Source organism: Melospiza melodia, chromosome 2 (assembly GCF_035770615.1).
Source record: "Melospiza melodia melodia isolate bMelMel2 chromosome 2, bMelMel2.pri, whole genome shotgun sequence".
Lineage (NCBI taxonomy): Eukaryota > Metazoa > Chordata > Aves > Passeriformes > Passerellidae > Melospiza > Melospiza melodia.
Window position 1 is genome coordinate 135,342,272 of NC_086195.1, and position 23,670 is coordinate 135,365,941.

A 23,670-nucleotide genomic window follows, 5' to 3' on the forward strand; every position below is an offset into this window, starting at 1 on the left:
CTGAAGAATTATAATTTAATTACCCACAACAAAGCATTCCACCTGCCTAGCACCAAATCTGAGTCATGCAGTTGCTGCTTTAATTACAGAAGATTCATTGGTTATAACTCTGCCTGCACTAGCATGGCAAATATATCTTCAAGAACATCTTTCTTCTTTTTGTTTCTGTGCTAGAAGGGGAAGCTCCTCTGGAAGCATCCATAGAAAGCACCTGGAGACAGGTCACAGCTCCTGGGGGTGAGTACAGAGGCACTCCCAGGCTGAGGAAGGCAGTGAGGCCTCAGTCTGCCTCTATGATCCAAGTCTGACCAAACCATCCATACATATGGAGTAAACACAATGTGTAAAATGCCAATGACACAAGTCTCCAAAATTTCTTTCTGCCGCACTCTGTCATTAAAATCCATCTTTGGTCCTTCCTTGAAGCTGGATCCTGAACTGCAAGGACCCTATTGTTACAGGATCAGTCTGATAATAGAGAGCCATCATAACCTTTACAGTGTCTTCCATTAAAAGTAATTAAAATGGGAGTATCTAGCCATGTACAAGGATTTGCTTGCATTTACAAGAAAGATAAAAAAACACTTTCTATACTTTAAGATTATTGCTATAAGCAATTTGTAAGATACAACACTGCTACTTTTATCAACCATCTCATAAAACTTAATTCCAGGTTTTGTGTGTATGTTTTGAGGCCAACTATGATCACCTGAAAAATAATTTGGTTTTTGCTGAACCACAACCTGACAGAGACACACACACACACAAAAAAAAGCAGCTCCTGGCATTTCCTGCTGTTTATACAAAAGGCAAGAGCAACACTCTGTAACCAGTGTTATGCTAAATTTTAATTCCCTCAGTTTTATGCAGTTGGACATGCACTTCCTCTAGGGAAAGGGAAGGAATAGGAGCAGTGTGGCCTCATGTTCACATGGCAGAATCAAGGCAGGTACAGCAATAAGAGAAGAGGGCATGGATGAAGGAAGAGTGGCATTTCCTAAGGCAACTGCCTTACAGCATTACCATAGCAATCCTCCAATTAGTGTCTCAGATATAGAAGGAATCAAACAAAAAATGCTTAGCAATGTGGATGGGAGGGACAATGAAGCACTTGTCATTATCTATCTTTTTAAATGGCACTTTCTATTCAAATGGAACAGAAAATTCACTTTATAAACAACAATCTCCTGTCTGAAATTTCCCAAATTGTAAGAAGCTGTTTAAATATACATAATCAAGCTATAACTTTTTTTTTTCTAAATAAACATAAGTGTCATTATTTTAATAACATTCTTCATTTTTTCTTTAAGGCTGAATATTTTCTCAGAGAAAACATTTCCCCCCCTCTCCAGCATGCCTAAACCTGTGTTTGTAATGAAGGAGACAGGCAGCAGTAGAGGATTAAAGGCTTGTCTAAAAGGAGTTGCTGAAAATTGTCAAAACTATTGGCTATTCATGAGAAGGATGAATGTGCTGGGGTAAAAAAATGAATCACAACAGACTTTTATCTGTATGCTATGCAAGGATGAATCCATTTCAGACTAACTGGGTACCATGAACACAAAACATGGCACTTTGTGATCTGGAAGAACAAATACAACCTCACAGCTATCTCAAATAAAGAATTTGACGAAAGACAGATTTTGGAAGGAAGATAAAGAAACTTTTACCTCAGGACGATGGATTTGCATTTGTGATTAAAGGATGCAATAAATAATCTAGCTCCATAGCTGGAACACTAGTGCACCAAAGAAGAAAGAAACTTAATTGCCTATTATCTTTAAGAAACATTCCTTGTAGCACAGTCAACTCTGCTATTTAAGAGTATTTTGAATAATATATTTGTATGTACGATAAACCAAAATAAACTAGCAAAATTTATTTCCTTTCCTACAATAGTGTTTGGAGACAAGTGAAGCACACAGTCATGACCATCTGCACTCAGCAATCAAAAAAATCCATGTAACAGAGAGAAAGCTAAAACTCATGAAGGATGTGAATCAGGAAATAGACCAATAACTGCATATTTATGTACCTGTTCAAAAGTACTGTAAAGCTTCAGCTACCTACCCTGAAATATGTTGGACCTGAAAACTCATACCAGATTAGTCATGTTAGCAATTTCCCAAACCAGCTCTCTCTCAATTCTGACACACACTGAAACATGAGTGCATCAAAATAAATTGCCATATGGAGCCCCTGACTTGATTGTTCTAACAAGTACTTAATGATTTGTGCATGATTTTATTTACCAAAATTACTAACTGAACTTTGAAGTCTATTCCCATGACAAATTGTTTTCATTTCATAGAAGGCAGAGAAGGGAAGAGCTTATCTTTAGAAACTAATATAATTTTTGCTTACAAGGTTTACTCCTTAAGACTGTTCAAAGTGAAAAAGTAAGATGAAAAAATATAATCAAAATAGTTAAGATTTTATCACTCTGGTGAGGATATCAATACAGTGAGATGAAATATATTGCTATATATAACTTTAAGAATGATTGTTTTCTTGATGCTCTTGAAACTGAAAAATGTTCTTTTTCAATTATGTTGAGAAAATGTGTGATTTTGTAGACCTCTATTTCAAATATTATACTAAAAGTTACATGACTAATACCAACACATTCCAAGCAGATATGACACTTCCTACACAGTTCCAAAATAAGGTAGTAACAAATATTACTACATAAAAGCTGGGATTTTTCTTGTTGGTAGCAATTCTAACAATTGTAAACCTAACATCATGTCAGCAAATAAATCCAATCCCTATTTCCAACTGTACCTGAAAATATCCAAACCTTATCACAGGAAGAGCACTTGTAACATTTAACAATCCACTGTCATGTTTCCTGTAATACACACCAACAGGGAAGATTAGGTGAATGTCCAATATTCCTCAATTATCCCTAATAGAAGATAAATGCAATGAGGATAGATAAAGAATTCTGTGGGGCTTTTTGTTTTGGGGTGGGGTTTTTCTGTTGTTTTTCTTTTTAAATATTTAAAAGCACACACATACAGAGAAAATCAAACTGAACCAGTCCTTCATTGTTAAAGGATGTATAAAATATTTATCCCTAACACAACATTCCTTCAACTGTGAGTCTGAAACCACTTCCTTATGATGGCAAGATAATACTGGCTACACTCTAATTTTACATTCATGCTGTTGAATGGAGTCTTGTTTCAGGGCTACACCCAAAAAGGTAAAATTATTTCAGAAGCCAGTGTGTAGCTGTTTTAATAAATCTTGTTCTTCAGACTCTCTATCAAGTTCCTTCATGCTAGAAATATTTTTTTAAAAACCAAATACAGCTAGAGAAGCACCTACTTTTTAATGAATGTATGCAATTAAAGGTGGCCAATGTATCAGAGGGCAAATACAGAGGAATTAATTAGCTCAAGTGCTGAATACTTCCCAGATTGCTTCTGATGGCTGGGTGCTGTGATCTTCTTCCCTGGCTTTCATGGCATTCTAATTGGTGATTTCTTAAGCCCATTAAAACAAACAAACACACACAATAGGCACAAAGAAAACCCCCCAAAACAACAAGCACTGAACCACAACACAACCACAAAAAACAACACAAAACCAACCTGAACCTTAGGTTAAATGGGTGGATATTTACATCAGGTCAAACCAAAAGAGACCATAAAAACATCTTTATGTCAATGAAAATCAAAAGTGAAGAAAAAATCCCAAATCATCAATCTTTCTAGATTCCAGCTAATTAAAACACACACTCCCTAAATTACAGCTCTGTTGATATCCCACACATACCACACTAGCAAGAAGAGGTGAATACATGTCAGAAACAGCTGTTTAAATGCACAGTTTCCAGAAGAATCTATTTGAAAATTCTAATGCCCTATATCAGGTTCCAATTCAGAAATAAACTTCAATTCAGTCTTCACCTTTTTCCCTAAATTTCTTTTCATATATGAGCAGAATGTTTTTAAGCTTCAAGGGTTTTAAATCTACATGCTTACAAGCCAGACATCGTCTCTAAAACAGAACCAAATCTATGAAAACTAAGGAACTTTACATGCAATCTTTCAGGCGTGTGGGCACACTAGCACACAGCTTTTGACACTTTTCACACCCAAACTGTGGAAACACTCCTAGAATGGCCTGGGTTGGAAGCGACCTTCAAGACCATCCTGTTCCAACCCCCTTCCACTAGACCAGGATGCCCAGAGCCCCAGCCAGTCTGATTGTGAACATTGCCTCCTTTAGTTTAATTCACCCCAAAAAAATAAAAAAAAAACAGGGCTCTGATTCTCTTAGTTGGAATGTAACATAGTAAACAAAGTTTAGGAGGAAAAGAGTTTGGTTTGACACCTGCCCTGAAGCTGGGTATTAGCCCTCAAGACTGACATGTCATTTCACTGGCTACAAATATTAGCAAAATTGCAGTATTAAAACTGACAATATTTAACCCAACTTCTTAAATAGAAATGGCTTTTGATCCCACTTTCTCCCCAAGGGAATTACTTCATATTTAAAAAAAAAATAACTTGGTATGTAACTTAAAACTAAAATAATAATTTCCTACACTACAATATACATAAAGGCATAATTTTGCTTAACAGTTGCCAGGGAACTATGCTATGAACATTCCAAAACACACCAGATAAAATATAATATCTGACTTTCAAAACAAAATACATATTTATTTCAGGGACATACCTTAACATGTTCAAAGAAAAGTTAACTCAGGCTGTAATTAAAATAAATAGGGCAGGGCAAGAAAGACGTCTGGAGGAATAGACTGCTTAAAATAAAAAGAAAAAAACAAAACACTAAATGACAGAGCAATCACATAACCAACAAGCCAAACCAAGAAATGTTCTGTTGTCATCTCCCACAACACTATGCATGCTAAGGAAGCTCAGATCAGGAAGGAAGGAACAGCTGAGGAAGTCCTGCACACGAGGCTTGTTTCTGATTTATCAGTGCAGATCACACGTGGCTGAGCTCCTCTCTGTCCCCAACCCTCCATCACCCTTCTGTCACACTTGCTGTGTTAAACACTGCTCACAATCTGATCACCAAGTGCCTTCACATCCCCACTGATCTGGAGCTAGAAAATGACTTCCTCATCTGCAGGCTCAGGGCAACCTTGGGACCAGCACTGCTGCTGCTGCTGTCCAGATCATGTACACAAGGCAAGAGAATGCCCATGCGGTGAAGAAGACACCAAATAAAACAGGTGCCTGTGCTGGAGGATGTGCCCTCATCACAGACTAATGTGATAAGAGACCTGATTCAGCCCTGATTGCAGCTCTGGAGAATTTAAGGCCATGTTTGGGTTACCCTAAACTCAAAACCACATAGAATCCTGCTTCCTTATATATACAAAGCACATTACAGAGCTGGGAAAAAAGAAATATTGAGGAGCCTTCTCTTTTCATTTGGCTTGCTTTACAACCCTGAATTCATACAGCCAGAAAATTAAACATCTGATGATTCAAAGAGTCTCTCAGGAGTCCCAGATACAAATGGCAACTAGTTTTACACAGTCAGCCAGGGGGCAACCTGGGACAATCATTCACCAAAAAATCCCACAAACACAAAACTCCCACAACATACAATGTGATGATACTTGATACTGTTTTGAATTATCCAAAAAAATTCAGGCCAAACGTTTAATTTGAAGTGCCTGTGGATAGGGAAAGTAGCAAAGCTCCTGATCATGTGTTTATGAATGTTTAAAACGTAAAATGCAGGCATATTCCTGGAGCTATTTGATCAGAAAAATAGGAAATACACATTAAAGAGTAAACATTCTGCATAGTTGCACCTAGTGTAAACACAGAGCAATTGCTATGCAAAACACCTCATATAAGAAACTTCAATGTATCTGCTTACAGGAGGAACCAATGCACTGAGCGGTGAAGAGCTGCAATTCAAACTGAACAAAATAAAAAATTTTCCAGGCCTGCAGACACTTAGAACAACATTAAAACCAGGTAACCAAATAATCTCATCAGCTGGAAGAGTTTAGTCTTAAAGTCCCTGGCTAGAACTGAATTGTTGAGGACAGCAATAAAACTGAGTCAGCTGGCATTTTCTTTCCTCAGTTAATGCACACTCCTCCAATAGGTGTGTACGTAGTACACTATGGAATTAGGCTTTTTTTCTTTTTATTTGTACATTTTCAAGGAGTGCACAGTCTAGTCACCAATAGCATCTGACCCCTCTCAAAGATTTACAAAAAGCATTATATGATGACATTAGGTTAGGAAACTTTATTGGCTTAGTTGCTCTGGCACAGCTTTTGCAGACACCAGATTTGTCATCCAGCTTGCCAAAACAGCCCCAGTTTTCATTTGATCAGTAAGGTTATTATTTCTTGAACAATAGAAAATTGTAAGTGTTACCAGCCTTGCAATTTCCTGTGACATACATTTGCATTTATAAGGAGCAGGCTGACCCAAGCCTGCCTTTGATGAAGCAGTTTTGAATGCACAGAGCCTCATGAGTGCACAGAGTCTCATGAGCCTCATCAAAGGTGGAACCAGCCTACATCCTGTTCTTTGACTATTTCACAGCATAGGTAAACAACAACTACAACACAGCCAAGGAGGCTTTTGGGGTAAAACACAGTGTTTATGTAATTTTCACTAGACATACTGAAACCCCTGGGATCCATGATGCCTCTGTTCTGTGAGCAGGGCAAGGCCAAGTGTTAGCAGTCTCCACCAAAAGCAATCTTCAACCTCCTCCAGCTAGAAGCTGCTAATTATGTCAGTCATGCTGAATGCTGACTGACAATTTTGTGCTGTGAAGTGATACCCACTCATTTTATTAGCAAAGAGAGGATCTGGAGTGAGCAGCTGAAACACCTATTATCCCTTTATTTCCAAAACAGCAACAGCTTACAAGCTCTCTCTCAGTGAATAAAATTCTACTTTCACTAAACACCACTGGGATGTAGGAATGTTAACTTCTTCCTCAGGAGAGAGGGAGAAGAAAACAAATACAAAACACCTCTCTGGTTTTGAAGTTCTCTTGCTGGATAAGCACTTCCCTTTGAGTTTTCTAGTTGCTCATCTACTCGGGCAGATTCTCAAGTGCAGTAAATTAACAGCGGCTCATTGACTTCACTGGAACTACACTCATTTACAACAGTTAAAGCTGACCTACATTAAAGCAGAGTCTCACACCGAGGAAGAGCTGCCCAGAGCCAGCTGGAACTGCAGGGCGTTTCTTCCTCATGCTTAATCACTGTATTGAGCACCCATCTTCCTCTCCTGCAAGAGCCTGCAGCCCTCTTCAGTGACAGCTCATACAACCAGACATCTCAAACTGGTCCCGGCCAGCTCACAGCTGGGGGATGGCTGCACAAAGCCTCTGAAAGCCTGAGCAACTGCCCTGGAAACTTCTGGGAGGGAGTGGTGCCTGTGCTTGCCAGACTAAGTTCCAGAACTCCATTTAAGTCTTATGGGTTTTGCCAGCCCTCCTTCTTTAACCAGAGACATGTTCTGTCTGGAGCTGCTGGTTCGCTCTGACTGGTGATGAACTGTAATGAAAGGAGGCTCAACACAAGGACTCAGAGATGAGGCAGGGGGAAAAGAAACAAAATTCCTGTCATTCAGAAGGGAGAACTGCCAGGATACCCCTACACCCTTTAATTTCTTCTCTACCATGCATAAATGTAAGTCTGAATACATAATCCAAACCACTTACGAAGAGACTCAAACCCTACAACCACTGAAACTAAATAAAGATATGTTATAGTTGGGGAGGCATACAGCAACACTTGAGGTCAGGATAGAGCTCTGAGCAACCTCATTAAGTTGGAGATGTCCCTGCTCACTCCTTCAGGAGGTCACAGGCAACTCATACAATTCTAGGGTTCTATGAGTCATGGCTGCAAGCAACATGAGCACTTGAACTCCCCAGCAAAAGAAAATAGTTTTCAATGGACCTAGCTAGAAATACAAAATTCTATCAAGAAGTCTCAATTTGAAACAGAGGCAAAACCAAACAACTGCCTGCCTGCAGATTTTAAGGAACAGGTTCAGGGAAAGCTAGAGAGATGGTACAGCACAGAATCACTCAGCAGCAACAGCATCCCCAATAAAAGCCTATCCTTCACAGTTTTCACCTTTTTCCATCAACTGGTTAGAAGAAGATAGGAAAGCTGCACTCAAATTTTGGTATCAAATGAATACACCTTTGTCCCAGACTTGTTTTCTCCTGGGTTGTTTTTTCTGGTGGTTTTTTTATTGTTTGAGGGTTTTTGTTACTTTGTTTGGGTTTTTTTTAAATTATCTTAACCTCGTAAAATCAATTCTTATACTTAGCAAGGCATGACATTGTTTACATAAGACTAAGTGCAAAACCCTGACCTCTGAGTTTCCACCATGACCTCAGAGAATAGAGCCCACTCACCTTACCCCAGTTCTTACAACTTTAATTATATTCGACAAGGCTGCTGTGCTTTAAAGGTATCATTTACCGAGACTAAAAGATGTTTATTTTTATTCCTGCTAATCACTTCCCTTTTGTTTCATTCCATTTATACACCCTGGCTTTTGCACTCAGAATGGCTAGCAGATTAGATCACTACAGATGCAGCTGAACAGCCAATGTATATAGAAACCATCACAGAAGTTGCAAAGAGCTTCCCAATTGCTTGGCTATTTAAGAAATCTTTAGGGGTGAGGGAGGGAGATACAAGGACAGAGGACATAGACAGACCCTACCTGTGCCATTACTTACAATTTTAACATCATAAATCAGGCTGATACCTTAAAAAAAATCCTGCCTTGTATATAACTTCCCTGTTACTTAAAAAATGGTCATTCTCTTCCCACATGCTGTTGAACTTACAGTTTCAGAAATACAGCTAAGTCAGAGAATTGAGTGAAAATCCAACTCATCAATACTACTTTAGAACTACCTAGAAGTAAAGCTTGAACATACTACAAGCATTTAATGTGTTACTTCAACAGGTTCTTCTAATTATTTAATGACATCATGAGGAAATCTACAAAAATACATTAATGCTAAAAGTTAAGCTATAATAGTTTAAAGCCATCATCATTTAGTTTATCATTATCACTTAGTTTAAAGCCATTTTCCTTTCACTTTACATTTAGATGATGAAGAGCCTAAAAAAAAGTTATTAGATTCAGTCTATTTAATGGAACTTCTAAATTGAAGTAAAAAGTATGTACTTTTAACTTTATGGCAAACTGCACAATAATCCCATTTTCTTTTCTGTACCACAAGCTACTTGCTCATTAGACACAAATGGGTAGAAAACAAGAGTTTCTTTGTTTGCATACATTAACTTAAAGCTGTAAAAGTCATTCAGCCAAACTTTCACCTTTAAACCTTAACCTGATTTGTAACAACATTTGTAGCCTCTAAAATTACACTGCATGCACCCAGACAGAGTTAATCACCCTTCACTTTTGATGCGTAGAATAATGATCTACCACTTGAGCCTTTAAAAGCCTGAAGAAAACTATGTACATATCTGTGTCTTAAATCAGTAGTGAAATAACAAAACTCTACCTAGCAGTGACCAGGTGAAAAGCAAAACAAAAAGAAACATACAAATTCTAGCTCATGGAAGCAGTAAATAAGAGCATTTCCAGTCTGCTCAGATGAAATTCTTGCTTCCCAGCACATGCTATTGATCAGACACCTGGTACTTCTAGGAAAAAGGACAAGTCACAGGGAAAGGTCTGGTTTCATTTTTTGTGTAATTTAAAACTTCATAGGGAAATGGAGGAAAAAAATTTGTAGAGGTTTGAAAAGAACATGTTCTAAAACATGATGAGCTTACTGCCACCTAAGTAAGAATATATTATGGCTCCTTTCAAATACTGGCTAGAAGGAATCAGATTGTACTAGTTTTCAAAACTGACAGTTGAGCATTTTTGCTGTCTGAAAACCCACAACTACAGAAAACAAACTCTTGGATTCATGTATTATACTTCCTTAAATGCAACCAAAAAAAAACAAAGAAAGAAAACAGAAAAAAGAGTATCTTGTACAGCACAGGAAAACTCCAAACCAAAAATGTTTAGAAAAACCTATCAGACACAAAAATATAAAAAAAAATATTTAAAAATCAAAGACAAAAATGAGAAGCTGAAACAAAACCAGGTTAGCTGTTCTGAGAGCAGAGGAAAGACTGAATTTCTTGGGTTGTTGGTGTCTTTTATGTGTGGTAGCCAATGTTACAATGAATGAAAAAAGGAAACCTAAATCACAGAATTTTAAAGGCCAATAAATGAGTCTCATTTTTTAAGTTCAGAACAATTTGTCATCATGTCCTTTTTTCCACTGTTAAGGTTTCTATGTAACACCATGTAGAGTAAGTAACACACAACCTGAGCTTCTGCAAAGCAAGATTAAAACTGACATCAACAGTCAAACCTCCTTTGACTTTAGGGGCTGAGAACTCATCCGAATTTTGTTTTATTTCCTCAGGTCACAAAAGTAGCTGCTGCTACTCTTTCATTTACACTAATAAATGAGAGGGAGCTATTTTTCTTTTCCTTTTATTACTGCTTTAAAAAAAAAAAAAAAAAAAAAAAAAAAAAAAGACTCCTGAATTTGAAACAAGTTTTAACGAGTACGATAAAGTCTGCACACATAATGCACTGGGTGGAGTAAGAGCCCTCAGCAACCCTGCACAGAGCCAATAATGGACCTGTCGCCAACACCCTGTGATTTCACGACTGCCAGAACAAAAACAAACGCCACGTTCAGTTCACTGCAAAGAAAGGGACTCATTAACTTGATGTGGCTTTTTACTTGACCTTAGTAAGGTGAGTAAAATAAAATTTCATTTTATGAGATTCAAAATTATCAGCTGCATGCCTGCAGGAATTCTGACGAAATGGCCAAGTGAAATTACTAACTCTGTTTAATTCTAATTATTACTAGACTGTAGGTCACTGTGAATTTCTAGCTAGAGGTTGCTGCCTTCCCTCCTGTAATAAGGTAACAGAAAAACAAACTTTAAATGTCTTTCTGGGAAATGATGTAAAATAAAATGTAAATTTCTGTCAAAGACGTAACTATCAATTCTGAAGACACAATAATCTCAATGCAGACTTTAATCCAATCTTTTTGGAGTAATAATTGACTTTTAGACATCTAAACAGTCATGTTGCTGCAAAAAAAAAATCCTAGTTATTACTCAAAAATCAAACAAACACCCATACTCTATCGATAAACCTTATAGTAAGAGAATTGGAAAAAAACAAACAAACCCCAAGAAAACCCTCCAGAAAACAAACAAAACCAGAAAAAAACCCCAAACAAACAAAAAACTCAAGCAAACAAACAAAACCACCACAAAAGTTGCCTGTGAAAATAACATTCACTCCTCCTGGTCACAACATTAAAGCACCAGGTCAACTGCCCTACCTTGGCTGTCCCAGCAAATGCAGGGGGAAAACAAAAAAATCCCCATCTAATATGAAGCACTGGAGAGAGAATGAGGATTAAAATGTCTCTTTGCACATTATGGTCATGTGAACCATATTAAAGTATGAATGAAAAAGATGCAAACCTTTTGCTTAAAAAAAGCCTATATATTATTTCTTCCTTATTTTCTGCTGAATACACCACCATCCTCTCCCCAAATAAAAACCAGAAAGCCAGTAAAGAATTAAAAAGCAGCAATCCAGAATCCAAAACTGTTTTGAGCAGAGATTTTTTCAGCAGCGCATTTCAGGGAACTTTGTTCCCTAGTGGACAGAAATTAAAGTGGAATCCTGTTTCAGCTCCAAAGGGACAATACCTTACTGTTGCTCCCTTTTATTTTCTACCTATATTAACTTGCTGTGGAAAGGTCAGTTGTTTCAAGCAATAGCTCCATTAATGATGCCACTATTTGGGTTTGGGTTTGTTTTTTTTTTTCACAATTCCAAAGGAAAAAATCTAACACTCAAACACACACTTCACTGGTTTCTGTACTTGCTCCACTAAAAACTTGAAAGCAAACAGAAGTGTGTTCCTATCAGTACTGTAATCCTTTAAGAGAGGAACAGCCTTTGAACATTTTGAACATTTATTCCTGATATGACACCAAGCTACATCACCATTCAGCTCAGCAGCTGCCAGAACCACGCTCAAGGAAAGTTAAAGTGCATGCTATGCCTCTAAGCCTGTTTCACTTTGTGTGTTTCAATATTTGCTTTCCCTACAGGTAACACAGATTAACATTCATGAGTGGGAGAGAAAACAGAAATCACTATTTTCTGAAGTTTTCTAGAAAGCAAAGTACTCAGCAGCAGCAAAACCCCATCTTGCACCACTCCTTCCCATTTCAAGGTCTGCATTGCTACATGCATATTTGAAAAGTCACAAAATGCTCCTCAAAACAATTACTCAGAAGTTCATCTTTTAGTTTCTAAGCTTAACAACAGCACTTAACAGATCTCTCCTTGTATCACAAAAGGTAGGGAAGACTTCATTCTGCCCTCTGTATTAAAGAGGTAAATAAAGCATTGGTTCCTTCTTTCTGCTTTGCATCTACTTTTAAATTTCTCCTTTTAATTTTTAAAGGCTGCACAACCTGAGCAATGAGCCTCATTAATCACCACTGAATGATTTAACCCAGCCATTCAGTTCCAGATGCCACTCGGTGCTAGAGATATGCTAATTCCTTCCAAGCTTCACCTCCTTTCACAGCTGAAACCATAATTTTCCACAGTGGTGAAGACAGGATTTTACTCTGTGCATGGGGCCTCCTGCCAATCATTTTTATGACCAGCACAGCACAAGTTTCATTCCACAGTTATATCAGACCTTTGTGCTCAACCTGTTCATTACAAACATCCTCTCTCCTGCATTCTGCTGCTAACACACCATAGCCCCAAACTCCAACCTCTCCTGTGCAAACTCCTGCTCTGGGAAGAAAAAAGCAAGAGTTTGTTACTATCCCTACTTACCTTGTTTCCTCACAATACTTTTATTTTTTTTTCTCCCTTTATCACCTCCTACCATTAAACACTTTGATTATGAAGTATCTGTCAGCTGCGGTACCTAGGGCCTTAGACATATTCCAAAACCAGAAAGCTGCATTGACAGAATTGTTTTGTGAGTGGGAGGTGAGGGGAGAAGCATTTCAGCACTGAAATCCCAGTTCTGAACCTGCCTGGCATCCAAGAGATCTCCTAGCACAAAGCTACAGCAGGTGCCAAGTTTCATACCAGGTGCCAAGAGGTTTTGATAAAAGAAAAAGCCTGGTGACATTGCTGAGCTCTTGATCAAAAAATGGTATTTTAGGACCTTGTATTACACCTTCAACACAAACAGAGATCCACCTGTGGATTTGGGGGCTGCTGTCCTCATCTTGGGCTTGTATGATTTGGCCTATTTGGCCAACAGGAGATGCCTGGGTTGAAAAGTCTGCTTTTGACCAGTGTGAGCAAAGTGCACTACAAAAGTGGCAAGCTGAGAAGTTCCTAAAAGAACACATACTCAAATACATTTTTGACTGGCTTCTCACCCTTCACATAGCTAGGGAGGCCCATGCAAATTTAAAGTTATACAGCTTGTTTCAGTAAATTGGCTCTTAAGTCAATGTTCACTACAATCTCAGTTTTCAGACTGGCTAAGAACCCACAATGATCCACAAACATTTGCAACTGAAGATAAAGTCAAACACTTTAGGCAATTCCATTTAAACACTACAATCACGATTTTCAACAGGCACTACTGATTTTAAGTGGCTCCAAATTTAGATTGCAGGGTCCCAACTTCAACATATCACAAGGCACTGGATTCCAAATATCTGAGGTCTAGTGTCTGTAAAAAATCCAGCCACTCTTTCAAGCATGTCCTCCATCAAACACCATTTAATTCTCCTTTCACCTGTTTCCAGAATGAAGTGGAGCCAATGCACATCTCTAGGCCTACACTAAATCCTTGGCCATGTATTAAGACCTAATTTCTAAGAGAAAACCTGTTAATGTCTGTCATGCTACTGTAGAAGCAAATAGTAAAACTAAAGTTTTCTATACTTGAATTTATAACCATGAACTGCTCTATGAGTCTAATCTTCCACATGAAGGCATTTGAGCAATTAGATAAGAGGCAATATAACTAACCAACAATCTAAAATAAATACCTTGCCTGAGGACATGCTAATTTCAGAAGGCACAAAAATGCCAGCCAAGCAAGTTTTAATGCAATGCTAGCATGAAACAGTTTAACAGTTCTAAAGAAATCACAATTCTGATTTATGTACAAGACAGCCAAGGGAGCAGAAGACAAAGAGTACAGAACTGAACATGAAGAGCACACAGACTACAGAGCTCTCTCAGATGGCTGCCATGGGTGACCCCAGCCTGCACACAGGTTACACAGGCAGTCCCAAAACTGAGCTTATTCCACTCCTAATTCACCATGCAAGATGAAGAAAATAAAATATCAAGTTTAAGATTTTAAATCCAGAGCTCAGCACGGGCTTGTCAGATTTACAGACCTTTAATCTACAGTCAGGGGTGTTCATATTATTTTAATCATTCACAATATTAGTATTAGACTTAAGGTAATGCAATACCATATTGAGCAAATACTTCCCAACAGAAAAGGGCAGCTTGAATAATTTTGCATATCTGACTATTCATTTCTTCAAAGAAAGAGTATGTATTTTAAGATGGCAGCAGTCCAGAAAATATGCTTGTTTTCTATTAAGAATATTCTTACCACTTCAATAATAACAATAATAACGCATTCAACTACCCATTTTGGTGTAAGCTGAATTTATAGGAAGTTGTACTAAAATTAAATGCTCTAATTATTTAATTTCCAGTTATTTACTTACATGTAAATAAATAGAAACATTTAACATAGTACAAAAAGCCCTATGCCTCTCTAGAGGAGTAAAGACAGAAAAAAATACTTAAATAGCAGTACCTTGTGGAATTTACCTCTACCACCAGTGAGCAAACCCCTAGAGGTCCTCTCCTGTTGTTTAGATGTGAAATCCAGTAATTTTTATGGAATGTCTTTGAATGCTAAGGAAGAAATCTTCAGCTACAGATTTACTATGATGTGAAAGTACAGATGCTAATACAAGCAGTCTGTACATGTCAGCCTTCTGAATGAGAAGATAAATACCTAAAATGCCTTTATTTAAAAATGGTTTTATGCACCAGCCATATAGAGTTTATATATGAATAAAAAATCCCTTAAGAGAAAAATGTGTAAAAATGAGGTAGAGATGACATTAGGCTACTGCTTTTACCAAAACCCATGTACTGAACATTTCCATCTGAAGGCAAAGGGCATGCCCAAGTTGCACCATGAGGACCTCCACTCCTCCAACAGCACATCTATTCACCAAAACCTAGAGGGAAAAGTGCTCAAGTTCTGTGTAGGTCTTTGGGTACTGGTGCTGAATGAAACTATGAGTAAACTTGAGGACCTGAAATGCAGCTTCCACTAAGACACAAAATTGCTTTATCTGTTTGTCGTAAAACAAACAGATTTTTTATTTAAATCCACAAGTACATTTTCTGCCTATTAACAGTAGATCCTCCTTTCTAATCTTCCAAGCTTCTGCTCCCGGAAAACACAATTAACATTACTCACCACTAAAACACAAGGCAAAATGTTTTCTATTCCCCTTCTCAGCATGGCTTGCCTCCTTTTGGTAAGGCCACCTTAAGGTTATGCCATTCCATAAAGCATTCTGTCCTCAGCAGAGGTGAAATGACTTGGCTGCTCGTGGGTGTGAGCAGAGCGCTCTGCACCTTCCCCTTGGCTGCCCTGCTCAGATGGCGAGCAGGCTCTAATTAAAAACACTGACCTGACGCCACTCACAAATCTCATTACTGTCAATTCATCAATTCTGTTTTAATCAGTCATACACAGACACACATGAGTCTCAGAAATTTTCCTAAGCTTCAGAACAAGAGAGGCATGGAAAATAACTACAGGTCTGAGAATAGTTCTCAGTATTTGACTTCATTGGTTGTTCATATACGCCTTTCTCATAAAAAAAAAAAAATTAGTTTCCTCACTTTGTTTTCAAAAGACAGGAAAGGAAATAGAATATATTTTCCCCGAGTCCCTATTCATTGTTTTACTTAAGTGTAGGACATTTCCCATACTATTTACACCTGAAATGGACAATCCCACATAAACAAACATTTCTCCCTGTGTGCTGCTGTCATAACACCAATTATATCATATACATTCCTGGTTTGAAAAGCCTACCTTCATGATGTTCCAGAGTCATATTTTATCATTTTTGTGGATAGATCTGGGTAAATCCACCATTTTTTCCTAAAGAACAGTGAACCAACAAAGAAATTCTGACATCCATAATTAAATTCATATATTGAAATTCTGATTTCAATAAATATTTACCATCACCTTCAGGGTAAGGTAACTCACAGTAATGGCTTTTGTTAATAATCAGGATACCAAAAGATTTAGCTCCTTAAAAATGAGAACTCGAGACCAACAACAGAAAACATAACTCTGCACACCTGACTGAAAACTGAAGTCATCATTAGCTTCCCAGGTGTTACACATTTTCTCTGTTGAGATTTTCATTACTACCAAGTCTCAGCTGTGAGAGTCCAACACAGCTGGTTGCATCTATGTCAGCATTACAAAATATTTGTGCTCATAAAATATTTTTTTTCTTCACATAAAATGTCCTTCTGCCCACAACAATTTAGTGCTGATGCTAAGGCTGACACAGTTACCCAAGAGACAGCACTGTATGACTGAAATATACATGTATAGAAGATATGCACCTCTTTCTCCTAAAGAAAATATAAACTAGTAAATTATCTCCCCTTACAAGCACCTCTAGCTTTCAAGATACTTAAGAATATTTTTTATTGCTCTACTCTCACCTTCTGGTCAACCTGCTCATCATGAACAGAAAGATACTCTTAGTTCCTCTGTTTACACAATTTATTGGACTTAAAATACACCTTGGTTGCTACTTCAGTTACCTCATTATTTACCTTACAATTTTATGAAGAGGCACTCAGGTGAAAAGCTAAGGAAGGTTATCACCACCAAATGAGATTATATAACAGAGCACACAAATAAAATGTGTCAGGATCTCAACATATGAAATCCTTAAATGCCATTTTGTTTGCTTGGAAAGAGCAAGGTCACAAAATAACCTCAAAACGCTAACAACTATCAACAACAAAATGACTCATTCCAAACTATCCAAATACACAAAACCCACAACAAAAACTTAAACGTTGACAATGGCAATCTTCCCTATGAGAGGCAAATTTTTGAAGGCAAATACCAGGACAGGACACCAAGCCAAGTGACCGCTATGCACACAGCACATTTAACAGCAACAGAAATTCTACACTGACAACTGCAGCAAGTGACCAGACTTGCTAGACACAGCAAATCATCATTATATTCATTAGGGAAAGCTATCCCATAATGAGACATAATATTACAGCTGCTTAGGATTGTGAAATAAAACTCTTCCAGTTATTTAGGAAAATTATATGCCAACCAAAAGCAATGTTATTTGAAAATGAGGGAACGGGTTCCCAGATATTTTAGGTGCAACCATAGATTTCCCTGTCTTTAATTTCTAAAGGTTTTTTCTTTCCACCTTCAAATGAAAACTAAATTGGTCTTTGGCCATCATTTCCAAAGCAATTTATGTTCAAGCATTGTTTGGCAAAAGCATTTGATGTCTAGTACTAACATGATAACACTGCTACCTAAGTGTCAGTAGTTTCTGATAATATTTTTAATGGCCCTTCTACTTTTGTAAATGCAATCAAAATCTTTTCCATGTACCCTCAGAAGTATTCTTCACATAAATTCATGTTTCCCAATACAATCTTATGGACAGTACACATGATTCCCCTAAAATTCAGTATCCTGAACATTACAGATGATCCCTGCTAACGAAGTTACTCTTCAACTTCAACAAAAAAACATCTGACAATCAACACTGACTGCAGTGAGCAAAAATCAGCTTCAGTATTGCTCTGGTTTAAACTGAGATAATTGACAGGCAATAGGGAAAATAAAAAGTGTCTCTTTCTAGCTGAAAAAAAAAAAAATTCACACTTATACAAACTGAAAAGAAAAAAAGATTTCTACTCTCCACAGATACTATCAGTACTCATAAGGAGAACTGGCTTTGTATCAAATACATGGATACTTGGAGAATATTTCAGCACAAGTAAGGAATTGTCAATTTTATAGCATGTGGTTATTTCTTTGCCAACTTTAACTCTTCAAACACAACACAAGTGGGGCAGCTTCTTCAGCTCTAAGCTGCTGGCTCTATCTTTCTTAAATATTATTCCAGTAAAATTACTTAGAACAGCACACAATGCATTAGGGATAGATGAAAAAATGCGATTTTTAAAGTTTTCTTGGGTGACTTATTTGCTTTTACAGATTAGGCATTTAATACTTCCATAATCCTTTGAATTACTGTGTATTTTTTTAAAAATCTCTCCTAATTTATTACTATTAGACAGAGAATACATAAAAGAGTACAACCATTTCCAGAAATGCTCTAGCACTCCATGAGGGAGCTTTTAAGTTCAAACTTCTGAAACAAACAAACAAACAAAATGTATCAAGGAAGTGGCTGATTTATTTACTCCACTAGGTAGCTTAGCCAGCTGGAAAGGACTTTGGGGACACTCCATGGGCACCCTTAAACTATTAACCATCAGAAGATAACTCTCCCATGAAGGAATGAATACAAGAGACAATTTTGCCCTCCACTGGCTAGAACTATCACTGAAAAACACTCCTGCCTTGCTGTGTCAGTGCTGCCTGTTCCACACAGCACAGAAAAACCTCTGGAGCAAAGGCACCAATCCCATTTCAAGGGCAGTAATTAGTAAGGGATAACATGGACAGGAAAGGGGGAAAGGGTGGGTGTTGAGCAGATGGGAATCAGCAATGAAATGAAACAACTCGTCAAAATATAAAAGATTTCCACGGAGGGAAACAGAAAAATCACAGAGTAACAAATTTAGCCTTGAGAATTGCTAGAGCAGTGAACACCCATGTGGGAAAGCAGAACCTTGACACTCATTCCCAGCAAAAATGTTCTGCATGTTGCCCTTCAGATAAGGGAAAGCTTTTCTTTCCCAAACATACTCATTTGATGCTGCTGCTTCCTGGGGAGCAGAGAGATGAAAAATCCATGGAATCTGAAGCAAAGTGTGCCTCAGAATGAAGGAGAAAGGGCAGAAAGTAGGTGAATACTCAAGAAAACAAGGATACCAGAGAACTATCCCTTAAAGCAATTCTTATTCTGTATGCAAAGAAGCATTGAAATTACACTGGGAGAATAAGGGAGGAAAGCTGCTATATTCCAATTTTCAACACTATTCAAATTTAAATGTATTCAACATTTATTAACTACAGGCTGACATGAAAGAAGGTACTTCACAGGATCCCACAGAGACAACACCAAGGTAAAAATTAGGGGTTTTAAATTTTAAGTGGTTTACCAATTACAGTTTTAACAAACATTAACCCACTTACTTTCTCTGTTATAATTTTTTTTCCTCTTTCCCATCCCCCAGTCATTTCCCACCTCTCAGCAGAAGTTCCTAACATCCCATTTAGAGTGTGGCCACACAAACCATTGATTCAGCAGTGGGTGTAAGTGAGGGAAGGGAGACCCTTCAGTGCAAGAGGGAGGAAAGGATCAATCAACTTGCAAGATCAGCTGTCAGCAGAACTCAAAGGATTTCAGTGTGGAAACTGCTGTAGATGACTCCTGTCCTTCCTTCTGCACTGCAGCCATCTGCCCTCAAACTTCATCCTGCCAAAGGTTTCTGGCATCTCCATTGTTCCAGACACAACACTGAGTATTTGACCACACTCTACTTGAGGGGAAAAAGAAATTCCTCCTGGTGAAGGAGCTGAAACAGCGTTATTATCTGGTGCTTGTCTCTTAGCTTTGTTACTGAGTTTGCTTACATGACAAAATTAAAAGCCTTCATAAAAAATCATGGCTTTTTTCCTTTTTTTTTCCTCTCCAACTCAGCTGGAATCAACATTATTAGAGATAGCATCCCCAACCTGGGAGGAAGAAAAAAACTTACAAAATAACATTGCATGCAACTTTATTGAGCATTTATATGATTAAAAGATGAGAGGAATAAAAGATAAATTAAATAAAATTGTTTCTTAACTTGGGAGATTAAAACATCCCAATACATGGTCAAGTTACAGAGTACACTATCCATGAAGTCAACTTTTCTTCATAGGTGGGGATGATTGCCATGAAAGGTTCAGAAAGAGCAAAAGGGTGCAAAGGCTCTTCCACATTCCATTTGTTTCTTCCATCTTCCATTTGTTTCTTTCCATGTATTGCCAAGGAGGCAATACAGAGAAAAACCAAATTAAAGATAGCATGACTGACATGGTCAAAATTGAGCAGGGCAAGAACTACTCAGGGATGCAAAGTTCGCCATATCCAAAGCCACAAGGAACAAACTAACACCTAAGAGCAAAACTTCAGTAGTTAAATTTATGATATAATCTAGAAACAGACATAAGTTACTACAGTTAGTGACATAATTAAGACTTAGAGCTTCAGGCAGTGAACTTAAGCCTTTCAAAAACTTCATTCATTCATTCACTGACCAGATGTCTCATGCTACCATAACTTTAACGACTCAAAGAGTTCCTCTGCAAACTTACAGGAGTCAATTCAATAGAGAAGTTAGTGCCCAAACCAACCTCCACCATGGCACAAGCATTCACTGCGCTCACTTAGCCTGTGACAAAAGGCGTTCCTAAGAGCGAGAAGCAACACTGCGGGGAGACGAACCCGTTCTCCGGAGGGAGACAAGGTCCTTGTGCAGAGATAAACCCGAAACCCCCCAAGCCCCGGCAGAGCCGCACCCGCTCCGAGAGGGGCGCACGGAGCCCAGCCCGCCCTCCACACTGCCCTTCAGATGTGAAACCTACAGGCACGATAAGATGCCCCAACACGCCTAAGCCCCGCGCAAACTGTGCCTAATGAGCACTAATCCCCCCTATCTCCTCGGCCATCTCCCCCACTCCCCCTGAGCACGCCGGCGCTTCACTTCACACACGTGCGTAAACTTTATTCACAAAACACATCCCCAGGAGCCCTCCCTTGCCTCCCTCACCGCCGTGGTCCCCCCGGGGGCGGCTGCGTGGGGTTAACGCGGCCCGGGGCTGCGAAGGGGGGACGCGCCACGGACCGCCCGGCCCACGGTGCGCGGTACCCGCGGGCAGCCGCACCGAGCGGCACCGCAGCCACCTACACAGGGTCCCAGCCCCCCGGAGCTCAACACCAGCCCTGGTTACATCAGTGGACCCTCGGTGGGAGCCCTGGGACCAGGGCAGGACCCGGCGCCGCGCATCCCCCCGCGCCCGGCCCCGGGCAGCCCCCACGGCCTCGGGCAGCTCCCGGGGCAAACGCGGGCCGGGCGCCCGCAGGGTGGAAGCCGAGCTTCGTTCCCGAGCAAAGGAGGGGGCCGGGTGAAGCGGAGGGGCCAAACTGGGGGAGCGAGGGGAGGAAAGGAGGTGAGCAAGGGGGGAAGGAGGAGAGCGGCTGCGGGAGCGCTGCCACGGCCGCGGCCGCGTGTGTGACCCGCCTGCGTTAGGTGGTTACCTGAGGTGACACATATGAATCCAAAGAGGTAAAAGTGAGCAAACTCCGCGATCATTGTCCTCGGGTGGCGCCTGCAAGCAGTCTCATGCCACAAGAGCGGGGGGAAAAAAGGAAGAGCCCCCAGTTGTAATTCCACAGAAGCTTAAGGCAAGCGAGGTTCTTTAATCCCGCCGGAGTCCGGGGCGAGCCCCCTCCGGGCACGGCGCTGTCAGGTCCGTGGGGTTCCAGCCGCTCGCCAACTCTGGCCGGCCTCCCCTCTCCTGGCCCGGGCTTTCCTCAGAGCGCCTTGACACTTCCCAGGACTATCCAAAGCGATAGGAGACAACAAAAGATCCCCGAGTTCCCGCAGCGGAGCTCCGCCGCCTCCCGAGCACAAGTTGCTGCCCCGGCCCCAGACTCCGGGACCAGCCGCTAACGGAGAGCAGCCGGGACGGGCAGGACCGGCCACCGCCGCCCTCCGTGAAGGCGAGGAGCGGGCAGGGAGCTCCGCGAAGTGTCCCCGCCGAGTCAGTGCGCGCCCGGAGAGCGGCGGGCAGAGCGCGGCGGCGGAGCGGCGGCAGCGCCCGCTCCCATGGCGGGGGAAGGAGGCGGGCGCGTCGGGGGCCGCGGCGGAGCCGGGCCGCGGTCAGGCGGGGCGGCGGGCAGGGGAGCCCCGGCGGCTGCCCCGAGCCCAGCCCAGCATCGCCGCCGCCCCCGCCCCTGCACGCGGGAATCCCACGCTGGCCCCCGCCCCAGCGCCGGAGGAGGGCACAAGAGGGGCGATGGAAGGAAAGAAGAAAGAAAAGGCCGGGAGAGAGGAGAGGGCGAGCAAAACTTCCCCGGGCCAACGCCCCCGAGCCACCCACCCCAACCGCCCGCCCTCAGTGCGGCGGCTGCGGGAGGAGGAGAGGGAGGAGGAGGAGGAGCGGCTCCTCGCCTTGCCCCGCCGCCGGGGCAGGGGTGCACGAGTCAGGCGGGGCCGAGCCTGAACTTTCTGCTGTCACGTCGAGCCGCTCGCCTCCGCCGCGGGTTTCCCCTTCCCCCTCCCGGCCGCCTCCGCCTCCCGCCCGCGCTGCTGCTGCTGCAGGTCTGGTGCCGCCTCGGGACACCTTAAAGGAGCCGCACCTACGCGGCCCCCGCACGCGCCGAGCGGCGCTGCCCGGCCCGGCGCTCCCTCCCCGCCCGCCCCGCCCTGCGCGGAGCCGGCGCCGCCTCCCGGCCCTGCCCCGCCGAAGGTAACGCGCGGGGCGGCTCCCGGAGCCCATCCCCAGACAGGAGCGCTGGGAGGGGATGGGGGTGGCCCCGGGCGCAGATGAATTCGGATTCCCCTCGCCCACCCCCGCTGAAAACAAGCAAAGACACAAAAGCCCCCCGCGGGTCTCCACCGGCATTCCCGAGGCTGCGCTTCGCCGGGTGGTTCCCAACGCCAAGGCCTGGCCGTGCTCCAGGGTGGACCAAATCTCTAGGAGAAGCATCCTCAAATCGTCACTCCTGCGGTTGAGTGCACCGACAAATGCTACAGGAGCAACTCCGCATGGCCATGTCACACCATGAGATGTAGTGGTGGGGAAAGAATGGGAACACTACAGGGAACTTGGAAAAACTTACGCTACCACCTCACAGAAAAGCTCCAGCTATCCCTAGATTTGATTCATTGAGGATTGAGTGAGGCAGAAGAAGAAATTTCATTTCCAACCAGCATATTAAATATATTAACCACACTGCAAGCAAATCTGCAGTGGGATAATCAAACTATACAGAAAGACTCTTGATGTACTTCCTGTCACAGGATTTATACAGACCCCACGCTGTTATCAGCCAAACAGGTTTGGGTGCTGGCAGCCACCACCATCAGTCAAACCACGAAGAATGTCACTGAGTTTGCCCCATGTTGTGTCCCTCAGGGGAAACTGACCAAAAGTCCAACAACAGAAAGGTCCTGTGCATTGCACTGAGTCTGTTTCAGTCCACTTTTATGCGTATGAGATACATAAAGACAGATTTTCAATACTGTAAATCAAAACCTGTTTACATTGGGAGAGGAGGTTCCTGATTGTATGTATATGGTGTATCTG

At 41.1% G+C, this 23,670-nt stretch overlaps 1 protein-coding gene across 5 annotated transcripts in view; it reads right to left on the reverse strand.

Annotated features, from left to right (window-relative positions):
- The window catches only part of ROBO1 (roundabout guidance receptor 1), a 684,128-nt gene that overhangs the window by 272,665 nt on the left and 387,793 nt on the right, over positions 1 to 23,670 (reverse strand). Inside the window, exon 1 of one of the 5 annotated variants that reach the window (XM_063150064.1) lies at positions 21,617 to 22,066. The exons of the other annotated variants lie outside the window; for them this stretch is intronic. Coding sequence (XP_063006134.1) covers positions 21,617 to 21,671 — 55 coding nt within the window. The 5' untranslated portion in view covers positions 21,672 to 22,066. Of the gene's footprint in view, positions 1 to 21,616; positions 22,067 to 23,670 lie in introns of those variants that run through there. 5 annotated transcript variants of the gene reach the window in all.